The 12,002-nt window shown below is 38.6% G+C and overlaps 1 protein-coding gene across 1 annotated transcript in view; it reads left to right on the forward strand.

Annotated features, from left to right (window-relative positions):
- Positions 1-841: 841 nt before the first annotated feature.
- The window catches only part of SLC4A9 (solute carrier family 4 member 9), a 38,761-nt gene continuing 27,600 nt past the window's right edge, over positions 842-12,002 (forward strand). Inside the window, exons 1-6 of the mRNA XM_015812149.1 lie at positions 842-1,149; positions 5,000-5,160; positions 7,449-7,598; positions 8,306-8,367; positions 9,856-10,013; positions 11,034-11,121. Coding sequence (XP_015667635.1) covers positions 842-1,149; positions 5,000-5,160; positions 7,449-7,598; positions 8,306-8,367; positions 9,856-10,013; positions 11,034-11,121 — 927 coding nt within the window. The remainder of the gene's footprint in view (positions 1,150-4,999; positions 5,161-7,448; positions 7,599-8,305; positions 8,368-9,855; positions 10,014-11,033; positions 11,122-12,002) is intronic.

Below are 12,002 nucleotides of genomic sequence, written 5' to 3' on the forward strand. Positions count from 1 at the left end.
ATTGAGCCAAGAAAACATGGGTTTGTTCCTGCAGTCCTTAGGAGCCAGGGTTGACCTGAATGACCAAAACAGTTGCCCCTAGAAGAATTCCTACAATCCTGTAAAAAGCACGAATCATCCTGACCTCTATGAACAGTGTTAATGGGACAATTATTTCATTGCTTATTTACTTAAATTCCAAGGTCATGATTTGAGCAGGGAGCCTCAGCTGCCCTTATTACATGGATTTAGAGGAGATGGATCTGTGTTTGGTTTTAGTTCAGCCATCCAGAAATGTACACAGTTAAGGCCAGCTAAACATTCCCATGCAGTTGCCTACATCTCCTCCTCTTTGGGCAATTCATTGTTATTCAAAGAGCCTCAATTTCTCTATTTTCTGGAAACCTTTCTGCTTTCTCTGCATTACAGGATCAGATGTGTCAGGTTTCTACTCTTTTCTCCTGCCCCCACCTTAACACTTTTCTTGTCTCAAATTTCTCCGCTTCCCAGGACAGCTTGCCCTGTGCAATGCTTCAAATAGTGCACCGTTGTAAACAAGCCTGAGCCTCCTCTGTGTGAGGTGAGCAGGCTCTGATCAAATGGGCAGAATGGAGCTGTCTAAGTGAGTTCAGACTAGTCTCTTCAGGGCTGAACTTCTCTCCCTTGCAATATTGTTTGGGGTGGTGCTGCCATTTATTTTTGTGGGTCTGGTCTAAACAAACTCCAGTTCCTTATAAAAGCAGGATGACTTGTTGGCTCAGTTCAACTTCTGCTCTACTGGGGCCAAAAAGCTTGCCAAAGAGAGGAGTGGGAGGCCCAGAAACAGCGTGCTGAAGGAAGAGCTGTCTGCCCTAATCTCAGAATGTCTGAAACGAGAGTGGATGCAACAGGGGACTGTCTCACGGAAGTGACAGGAGATTTGATTTCTCAGTCTGACTCGAAGAGCAACTGCGGCAGTGCAGACCGGGCACCCTCCAACATAAATTCTGTGGTCATCTGCCAAGCAGTTCGCAGAAGTATCTTCAGCTCTAGCACATCTTCAGCAGCTGAGAGGGTTAGCCTGATCCTGAAACAGGAGGAGAATGAAGAAGCAAGCTGTCCCATACTATTTATACAGCTCTCCGAGCTCTTCAGTACAGCTGAAAGACAGGAATGGAGGCAAACTGCCAGGTGAGTCCCCAGAGACAAAGGTAGGGATAAAACCCATCCTTTACATGCAGGAGCCCCTCTTTTACTGGGGCCTAAGTCTAGGACACTTGCCTAGTTGCCCTTAGCTACCAAGAATGAAATGGTGCTAAAAATGAGTGGGACTGTCAGAACAAGGCTCTGAAGCTGAACAGCAGAAGCCCATTCCTAAGGAACTGAGTTAACTCACTGCATTTTAAAGTCACACACAAAAGTGTCACCACTAAGGCCATTTAGTCCAGAACCTACAGTTACCCATCTCCTTCACTGGTGGGAAGTTATGCTGCCTCTTCCATTTTTCCTTGCTTTTTTCCCCTCTTTGCATGCATAGATATGAACAGAAGACCTTTCCTCACTTGCACTTCAATATGGGGCAAAGGTGCTCTGGCAGCAGCTCTTCTCTGCCATGTGCCAATAAGTTGATTTCATTTCATCCCAACGATGAATGGAACACCTTGAAGTCATCCTCAAGCATATCGGATTGAAGTAATAATTTCCCCCTTATTGCGAGTCTGTGCAAAGGCAGCCTCTCCCATTATCTTGGAGTGCACTGATTGGGAGCATAGGCAATGCTGGCGTGATAGGGATAGGCAAGGGGGAACCCAATTACAGGTCAAGCTAGATATCTGCTATCTAAGATATGGGTGGAGAACACTACATATCCCCTTAGAGCAGTGAAGTGGCCGGTAAGAGGTAGGATTATGGAACTGACCTGCCACTGCTTTCCTCCTGGAAGTTTTTATCAGCTTCTCAAGGTCTGAGCTTATTTAGCTTCTGAACCTGAGGAAGTCAGATCAGTCAGGATCTGTCACCTGTTGGAACCTGCAGCGTCAAACTGATCTTAACAAGGTCTGTATCGAGGTCTGTAACTAACCTGAGATGAACCATCCTTCCCCTTAAGTGTTTTTTTAAAACCATCTTTAAAAAGAATATAAACCGTGAAAGATGAAACACATATGAAATATTTAAAAGTAGAACACAATTAGTAAGATGCAGATAAGTAAAAATGTATCTAGAATTTTGGTGTTAATATAGTTTTCAACATAGCATTAACTGAGGGTGAAGGTTCGTTTTCCAGGCTTGGGGGTTGGTTTCCGAACATTTTGTTACCAGGCTAAGTAACATTTTCAGCAGAGTTTAAGGGAGGTCAGTATCAGTGTTCTTCTGGACCACACGAAGCCCTTATAAACAGAGGAGCACGGGCACTGATATCCCTTAAACTCTGCTGAAGATATTAATAAGTAGCATATAAAACTGTTGCTGTGGTTAACATTTATAGAAGTAATTCTGTATAATTTGAAGGTAATGCCTGGTTTAATAAAATGTAATCGGAACATTACAAAATGCAAACGGAATTCAGCTTTCAAAGTTTGTTTCATTCTAATAGGAATTATTTTCCCAAACTGTTGAGTTATGCCACCTTTGCCACCAAATATAAAAAAAAGATCCAACCAAATTCATTTTAGTAAATGCGCCAGTCATGAAACGTATTGTACCAATTTACTCTATGTATATTATTTGGAGAGGGGTGGGGTTTTTTTGCCCTTTCATTAAAATTCCCATTGTTTCATTTCTGTTACTACATTCAATTTTTACATACAATTACAATCATGCAATCTTTGATCTCTTCTTATGATGAATCATATTTCATTAATAGTTTAATAAATTAAAACCAATAACTTTTCAAAATTGCACATTATAAGATTTTCAAATTTTATCAAGTCTTCCTTAGTTTTTGCAATTCTTTTCATGCTATATCACTTACTTGGAAACACTGAAACGGGTTGAAGTAAAATAGACCATTGTGAGATAAGAGTTTATCTTTCTCTTGTGAACAATTTAAGATTTCCAGACTGAAGAAATAAGTGTTAACCTGTAAATTGTGATTTTTGTGTCATGATATGTAAACATACTTTCTGCTGCTCTGATTGTTTGCTTTCCTACCAAACACCACTAGCAGTTAGGGAATATCCGCAAACCATAATAGTAGCTATGAGGGTTCCCTCACTTTACCCTAAACTTAGATTCCCCCAAAATCTCACATGAAGCAAATTCAAATGAAGTGAGACACTAAACCAATGGGAAAAAAGGGGAATTGCAGGGAATGGTGTCAATTTTTGGAATTCCAATGCATACACACAAATGCCATCAACTTTTAGGGCCTTATTCTAAAGCTGTGTTATTGTAACATGTTTTCCTCCTTTCCTTGTGTTCTGTGTACAGGTAGTCCTTGACTTACAACCACAATTAAGCCCAAAATTTCTGTTGTTAAGTGAAACATTTGTTAAAATGCGATTTGCCCCATTTTACAACCTTTCTTGCCACAGTTGTTAACTGGATCACTGCAATTCATAAGTTAGTAACCTGATTATTAAGCGAATCTGGCTTCTCCATTGACTTTGCTTGCCAGAAGGTCACAAAAGGCGATCACATGATCCTGGGACACTGCCACTGTCATAAATATGAGTCAGTTGCCAAGCGACTGAATTTTGGTCATGTGATTATGGGGTGCTGCAAAGATCGTAAGTATGAAAAACGGTCATAACTGACTCATATTTCTGACTCATAAGTCACATTTTTCAGTGCCGTTGTAACTTTGAACAGTCACTAAACGAACTGTTGTAAGTCGAGGACTACCTGTACTGTGAAATCATTTTCTCCATCTTTTCTATAGCTAGATTTCTAATGTGAAAGTCATCACAGTAGACAAATAAATGGTATTCTATTAGCATTCTTTGTTATGTTGTATACGATAGATTCACCCAGGTGAAAAACTCATTCAAGGTCTGAAGATCCTTCATCAGCTTTGTTGTGCTGTAATACACCCAACTTTCTTTTTAGTATTAAATATTTCCTTTTCCTTTTAGATAAGGTAGTGAACAAAATGTTAATGACCATTTGATTCCAGAGAAAACAATAGCACAGGTATAGAAGTATGTGACAGGTGGGACACAACTAGAACTGCACAGCACTATGGTAAATGCATATGAGAAGGTTTTTGACTGGAAAATGTTTCAGTGGTTTTGGTGAGAATAAGCCTTGGCTTGTTTTTATGCCTTTGGTGCAAATTGTCTGTGTTCACACAAATTGCATAATAGCAAATAGCCCTTGAGGAGCTTCAACTGACCTGCAAGGAGTATAGCCAGGCACTCCAAGAAGCCCCTCAGCCAAGCATTGGCAGTTCAGCACCTCAGCCATTATTTTTAGAAACCAGCATGGCCCACTGCTGTTTCAGTAAGATCAACTGCCTGCTGGTGATCTCAGCTGAGCTCTGTGACAAAGGTTCAGACTTGATGTCAGCCGAGAGATTTTGCACTCAGCCATGTTAGACATCCTATTGCTCTTATCCCAGCCTCAGTGATGATATCCTTCCCAGGGCCAGAACACATCCCTCCCAGGGCAGGATGGACCTTATTATTGCTCACGTCTTTGGAACGGGCAGATCTTTTCCCCCTGATTCTTCACTGATTTATGAATGGTAAAATAGATTCCTGAGGCCTATTTGTGGGGAGGACAGTCTAAACAATTGTACTAGCAATTTCCTGACAGATTTCTTTAGAATGAAAGTGTTTGGGTAATTACAAGAAGGGATCCTAGAAATGCCCCTGCTCAGTTTAGAATCTTACTCTTGCTTAAGCTTGAGAGAGGGGGGGGGGGGGAAAGAACAATGATGTGTAGCATATTTATTTGAAAAGTAATGCTTTGATGATCCATGATCTTGTGTGCCATCAAGTCGGTGTCAATTCTTAGTGATTGATGAATCATACATGGAAATATAAATTGGCCTGTGAACAAGAGATTTAATTACTCCTTTAATTAAGGTATTTTATTGCAGGTGGATAAAATTTGAAGAAAAAGTAGAAGATGGAGGAGAACGTTGGAGTAAACCTCATGTCACAACTCTGCCCCTTCATAGTTTGTTTGAACTTAGGACCTGTATAAGAAAAGGAGCTGTTCTTCTAGACTTGGAAGCTCATAGTTTTAAACTAATAGTTGGTATGTAGAAGTGTAAAAAAAAAAAAAACTCTCCTTCATGAGACATCTTCTATTCTTGAACAAAAGCAACTCCTTCAGTGAAAACACTAGTTTCTTAATTAGTGTTTGGCTCAGTTTAAGCTTTGGCATTGCATGGTTTATACTGATTTAACATGGTTTATTTCTGGGCTTCTACATTGATGAAGTTCTGCTGAAGTAAATAATCTAAATGTTTTGCTTAATTTCAGATAAGTTTATATGTGAACACTGTCATTTATTCTGATCAGTTATGTGAAATTTGAACAGGAGAGAGAGGATCTCAGTATGGTCTCTCCCCAGCTCTTTATGACAGAGCTTTACTGCTTGCAAGGGTTTCTCTCAATGTAGACATTAAAAGGAAATAGGCAATTATGCAGCTCTGTCAAAGTGAAAATCCAAGACCTCTATATATCTCACTTTCAGAGCTGGGAAAGTGGGCGGGAATTTCATTTCACCCTGTCTACAGTTACTATCTTGTGCTGTATCATTCAAGAAGTTACTTTTGGTTGGGTCCATTTGATGTTCATTTTTCTACAGGTACCATTTAAAGCTTTGAATTTACTTATGTAATATTTTGCAAAACGTTAATGGTATAATGGAAAAGAAGTACACAGGAAAGAAACACTGAGAATTAGTTTATGACTGAGATTGTTGATTCTTCTTGTTACTTGCAAACTCCCCTGTTCACTCTGAGAGCAAGATGCAATCCCCACAATAATAGGGAAGAGCCAGAAGAAAAAAAAAACGACTTCAGAATCTTGAGCTTCCAGTAGTCTTGTATCTCAGGACACCTTCTTTTTTTCCCTTCTTGCTCGTTCTTGTGTACTGTTAAATCCTTCTACCACTTTTTCTAAAGAAGCAAGGGATGATGGCTCTCTTGGTTTTTTTGCATGGAGACTCATATGCTTAATGCAAAAGTTAACATAAACTTGGTTGGAATCTTCCAGTTCATTTACTTGGACAGTAGTTAGCAGAATGTATACATATGAATAAGCCCATTAAAATATCTAGCCATGGATGCTTAAAAAAGGATAAGTGCCTTCCTCAAAAACATGCATGATATGAAATATAGGATTATATGAATTATTTTCTTATAAGGAACAAGCAAGTTAACAGTTACCACAGCCTAATCAAGAAACCACCAAAACCACTCCCACGAACACTGACAGGGCAAGCCACTAGAATGTAAAATGACAGCAAACCCCACCCCCTTCTAGCACTGACGATGTAACCTAATTTGGCAATGAAACAACTGCAAGAAAAAAAACCATGCTCAGAAAGCACCAAGGACATATTTCCTTATGGTAAGAGAGAGAGAAAAGGGAAAAAGGACTGTTCTTGTAGAAAGTAGGCTAAAGCCTTCCAGTCAAGGGAAAACAGAGCAGAGAGAGAGAGAGAATCTGAGGAATTCCCTTACTTGCCATCTCTGTTTCTATGCCGCTAGGATAAGTAAAATAAAATAAAATATGCAAAGTATCCATGCTTCTTGAGCTGTATAGTCAACACAACATGCTATAGTATAGGGTATTCTAGAAAGGCAATGTAATCTGTCCCAAATCAGAGTTACAGAAAAATTTCAGTCTGCTCCAAGTCAATCTAGAAGCAGTCCTATCCAAACATGTCTCCAGACCAACACTGTGATTTGGAAAAACAGAAGCACCATCAGCTCTCAAGAACTAGTTGCTTTACTGTACTTTATTAGTCTAATCAAATTTGAGGGAAAGCCATGGCATGCCAAATCCACGTAATGGGTTCGCCTATCACATTAAGCCACAGTGAAGTTTGTTTGGCTTTGGCTTAGAAAGTTAAATGAACCTCAACAATGTGATTTGTAAACCATAGCTCAGTCCATTGTGGAAACTCAGTCACTTGAGCTTTATTCAGTACAAAATAGGTACTACAGCATGTAAATCGGGCAATGAGTCAACAGAAGAACTAACAGTGTAGGAAAGTTAGATACATTCCAGAAACTCCATCCTATCCCTGACTTATCCTACTGTGTTCACTAGGGAGTATTTTTCCTATTACACTAAATCTTAAAGGTTGCAGGTTTAATTTAGTAAAGGGATCAATACTGTTACTGAAATTGTTGGATTACCTTACCTCCAGTTGAATCAGTATATGGATTTATTTCTATTTTATTAAAACCATTGCTAATTAATATAGAGTTATTGATACAAAATGCCTTTCAATAAATTTCAAAAGGTAGATAGGATTGCAGAAAAGGAAGTGATTTAGTAGCTTCACCGTGTGTTCATTTTATGTTCAAGAGAAAGTGATTGAGGTCCAGATAGAGAAACAGGTCTTCAAGCCGGAACTTTTGAAGAAACTTGCCTATATCTTACTCCTCAAACCTTATCATCATGCAGCCAAATCTCAGCTGAAGATGCTGTTTGAGATGGGCATGTCCCTTTGTGCTGGTAAGTAACTAGCATTTTTTTTCTTACTGCCAATTCAAATATGAAGCTTAGATGCTATGTAGCTACCCCGCTCTCGTGTCAGACAAAAGCAGCAGGAAAAACTTCATAGTTTAACACTGATGTTTGCCTGTTAATGATGGCAGTATAGCATTTGCTCCAGCTTTCATCAGCACATTTTTAAACTATGCACCCAATTGCCTCTTTAAGGCCTAACCTGTTATCCTACATAAATGGGGTTTTCTTCTCCCATTAATAAAAGCATGCTAAAGAGTATCCTTCCCACTTTCTTGTCCCTGTAATTACAACAGCAGGAAGTAAACATGCATTACAGAGATGCCCCTAGAGCATTGACAGAATGGAATGGAAAGGACTCTCCAATCAGAAGAGAGAGAGAGCAATAAATAATTCTTACAATGCTAATATACAACCTGGACCTTTTGCAAAGTTAGGCAAAAATTCTGAAGGCAGATGAATGTGAAGGTGGTAAAGCAGAAAGCAGTATAAATTGAAGTCAGCAACAATTGGCATGTACAAAGGTTCAGTATGTTGTTAAAATAGTTATAGGTTGGATTAAAATACTTAATTAAAAAGACTTGAAGGTTATAATTCATTGTAATTAAAATTGAAAGTAACTCATCATATTTAATCTACACTATATATGAAGCATTATTGATCTCTTGTTGTTGTTTTTTTTAAAAATGTTGCAGATAGGGCTAACAGACATTCAGATGCAAAGTGTGAGGTCTCAGAGGTACCATTAATGGAACAGGTAAGCAATGGTGTTAAATGTAAAAGGGGAGGGGGAATGATACAAAAGTGGGGCTATCAAGTGAAGGATATTCCTATAAGACACCCAAACAGCAAAATTAGACATAGTGGTCCAAATGTGGTCTAACCAGAGCAGAGTGGAAAAATTACTTCCTGTGATCCAGACTTGGTAGTCCTATTAATGAACTTAAGGTAGCATTTTCTTTTTGAGCAACTCACAATCTGTCTCATATTTAAGTTGTAATTGACAAAGACATACATTGCACTTTTATTTTGCCTACCCAGATTAGGAAAGGTTATTAGCTGATGGCTTTGAATAATTTTACTAACTTTCTACCAAGTATTGGATATCAGCACCTGGAAGGCAGCACGCACTCTGCAACACTATTTTGGATCTGTGCACATCTGCCTTAGTTCCTATGGAGACAGAATCATTCACCAGTACAACAGTCTCTAGTTTCTCAAGATGACTTGGGCTGTCAATCAGCAGAGTAGCAGCCATCAGTTTGAGCTCTTCCTATCCTTCTGTCTCTTCCAACTCTCTTGCCAAACTCCTATTTCCTCCCAGTTTGCTCAACCTGTTCCATTTGGTCTGAGGCCTGCCTACCTCATTCAGAAAATTGAAGCGATATACTTTCTTTTATCCAGCACTCAAGAAACCACAAAAACATCTCGCCCTTTTATTTTATAAAATATAATTTTATCCATTTTTATTATGATCACAGACTAGCATATAATTTTATTTTTATAAGAGTAGCATCGGCATTCTAATGTCAGGCATGTAAGATTCTTTATCTGGGAGAAGACAAGAATCAAGACAAGAAGGGATGGGTACAATGGAACAACTGATCAGGGGCTCGCACAGAAACCAGGTAACCATATCATAAAAATAATTTTCATATCCTGAAAGCCATATCATGAAAAAGACACATGTGCTGTTAATGTAACATTGGGGATACTTCAAACATTCCATATAAACCTCACAGTTCAAGTGGCAGTTCCAGCTTCCCAAAACTGACTTTGTTTTTGGAAGCCAGCGAGGAAGATTATAAATGGTGATCCCATGATGGCAAGATTGCAACCGTCGTAAATGCGAGCCAATTGCCAAGCACCTGAATTATGACCGCATGACTGTGAGGATGGCACAGTAGTTGTAAATTCGAGAATAGGTTGCAGGTTACATTTGCCAAGGCTGTCATAACTTCAAACTGTAGTTAAATGAATAGTCATAAGTGAAGGACTACCTGTATATCAACATTATATCATTTTATAAAAATTCTCTCTCTGAGGGAAATGTTTTTCCATGCTTTTCCCATGGCATGCATTCCTACTTCCTGTTATAAATGAAGTACGACTAATGATTATCAGGCTGTGTTAATGGCAGTGGGGGATGATAGTATTTCTCAGGATCTGTTCTAGCATCTTTCATATAATTAGTCTGAAAATTAGTCTCTTTCTGATTTTGTGGTTTCTTACTCTTTCACTGCAGCTAAACAATCGGTTTAAAAAGAAAATTCCATCTGGAACCGAAGTGGCCAACATTCTTGTAGGAGAAATCTCTTTCCTGGAAAAGCCCTTCATTGCTTTTGTGCGCCTGCAAAACTCTGTGCTTCTTGGAAGCTTGACAGAAGTTGCTTTTCCTAGCAGGTAATCGGAGAGAATAGAAAAGAGGTCAGATGATCTTTGTTAAGGACTGCTAGTGGAATAGCACATTTCAGGCCAATACTGTATGCTTGAATGGAGCAATACGCTATTAGCATCAAGCATCTCAGATGAAGCTACCTTTGGAAATTAACAGAGCCAACTATCTTCTGATTATATAACTACAGGACTGCAGCCTGCTCACTCGCTACACTTAATATTCAGTTGTAGCAGTTGGATGTGGCCTAAATTAATTAATATACCAGCCAGATAAAATGACTCTGGATCAATGCATCTCTGCTTCCTAGTCTTGCATTCTCCAAGTGGTTGGATATGTTCAGAAAGAAACTATGGGGAATGCTTAATTTGAATTCTTGCCTTGTACAAAGGATTGGACTTGGTTTGATTTTGATAATATAAGTGATCCCTTTCAATTTCTGCCCTTTCTGAAATGTTATGCATGGAAGCACAAGCTAAGCTGCTGTTCATATCCCAGACCAAACAGATAGTGGCTGAGCTCACAACACAAAACTTATTGAACAAGCCTGAGTTCAGACATAATGTAAATAACTAACTATTGTTTGTGAACTACAGTGGATAGAATCCATAAGGCCCAATACTAGATGTAATTTCTCACCAAACTGAGGAACAAGCCTACAACTACAGTTATGGAAAGAGGCCAAGTATTTGTGGTATCTGCAGGCTCTCTGTTCTAGCTGGGCTCAAGGGAAATTATGTTCTCAACTGTTATGGCACAGTTGAGACAAAGACTCAAGAAAGTTCCTCCAGATTAAGAATGGATTAATCAGCGCAGGAATCTAAACTCTTGTTTTCCATTCCATGTCTTCCAATGCCTCCCTTTTTCATGGCTATTTAGCTGTGTATAGGATTCTGGTCTCAGTGATCAAGGAAAATGAGCATGGGCTGTATTTATTTATTGACTTCCTTACTTTCTTGTACACTGCACATTCCCAAAGGCTCTGTATATAGCGGTGCCAGTTATGACTTTTGTGTACCTGTTTTTAGATTCCTCTTTATTCTGTTGGGTCCCAGAGCCAGATTGAAGGCCTACCATGAAATTGGGAGAGCGATGGCAACTCTCTTAACAGATGAAGTAAGTTTGGTTGCTGCTGAACTGCCTTTGTCCAATTAGGATAGAATAAGGTGGCATTAATGCCTGGAAGAGAAGACAGCAACTATTCAATATGTCCAAGACCAAGCTCCTAGTTGCCAAGAAAAGAAGTAGACTAAATCTGGCCATAGAAGGCTTGGCTTTAATTTATTCTTTCATATTCCATTCATACTTCCTTATATTGCTAGATTTTCATTCAAACTGTGGTATGAACAAAGTCTGATTTCTTCTCCACTGGAAGCAGAATAATATAATTTAGTAAATCACAAGTCATCCTCCATTCTGTTTCTACTACCGGTATAATAAAAAATAAATTCTAGAAGCAGTGAAGAGCAATAACAAACATCCTTTTAATAGAGGAATGTAACAAATGCAAAATTTGGCTTGAACCGTCATTCAGAAAATTGTCTAATTTACCTTATTAGGAGGCTAATGAATTTGAGTTAAAAGCTGTATCTAAATCTCCTTTCAGAAATCTGAAGGTTTCTGACTCCCACTCTGTGGTTTGTTAGCAAAAATAAAAGGCTTTGTGTGGGAAAAAAACATTTGCAGGAAAAGCATTAAATTCACATATTTCTATATTTTCAAGGGCCCTCAATATTAAGAAAATTAAACATTAAGTCAATTTCTTCATTTTTCATGTTTATATACATTGGGATTACACTGGGATTTATATACATTGCTTGATATACATAGGAATCATTTCTCCAAAGAATACTTTAATAGTGGAGATGAGCTATAGTTTTGGACATAGATTGGTTTTGAACTCAGAGGCCTCCCTTTAAATAACATCTAGAATGAAAGATACCTTTGAAAAGTCCCAATAAAAAAGTCCTAGTAAAAAAATCACTCATCCTCTCACC

The sequence above is a fragment of the Protobothrops mucrosquamatus genome, unplaced genomic scaffold, assembly GCF_001527695.2.
Source record: "Protobothrops mucrosquamatus isolate PMUCROS unplaced genomic scaffold, P.Mucros_1.0 scaffold71, whole genome shotgun sequence".
NCBI classification, from domain to species: domain Eukaryota; kingdom Metazoa; phylum Chordata; class Lepidosauria; order Squamata; family Viperidae; genus Protobothrops; species Protobothrops mucrosquamatus.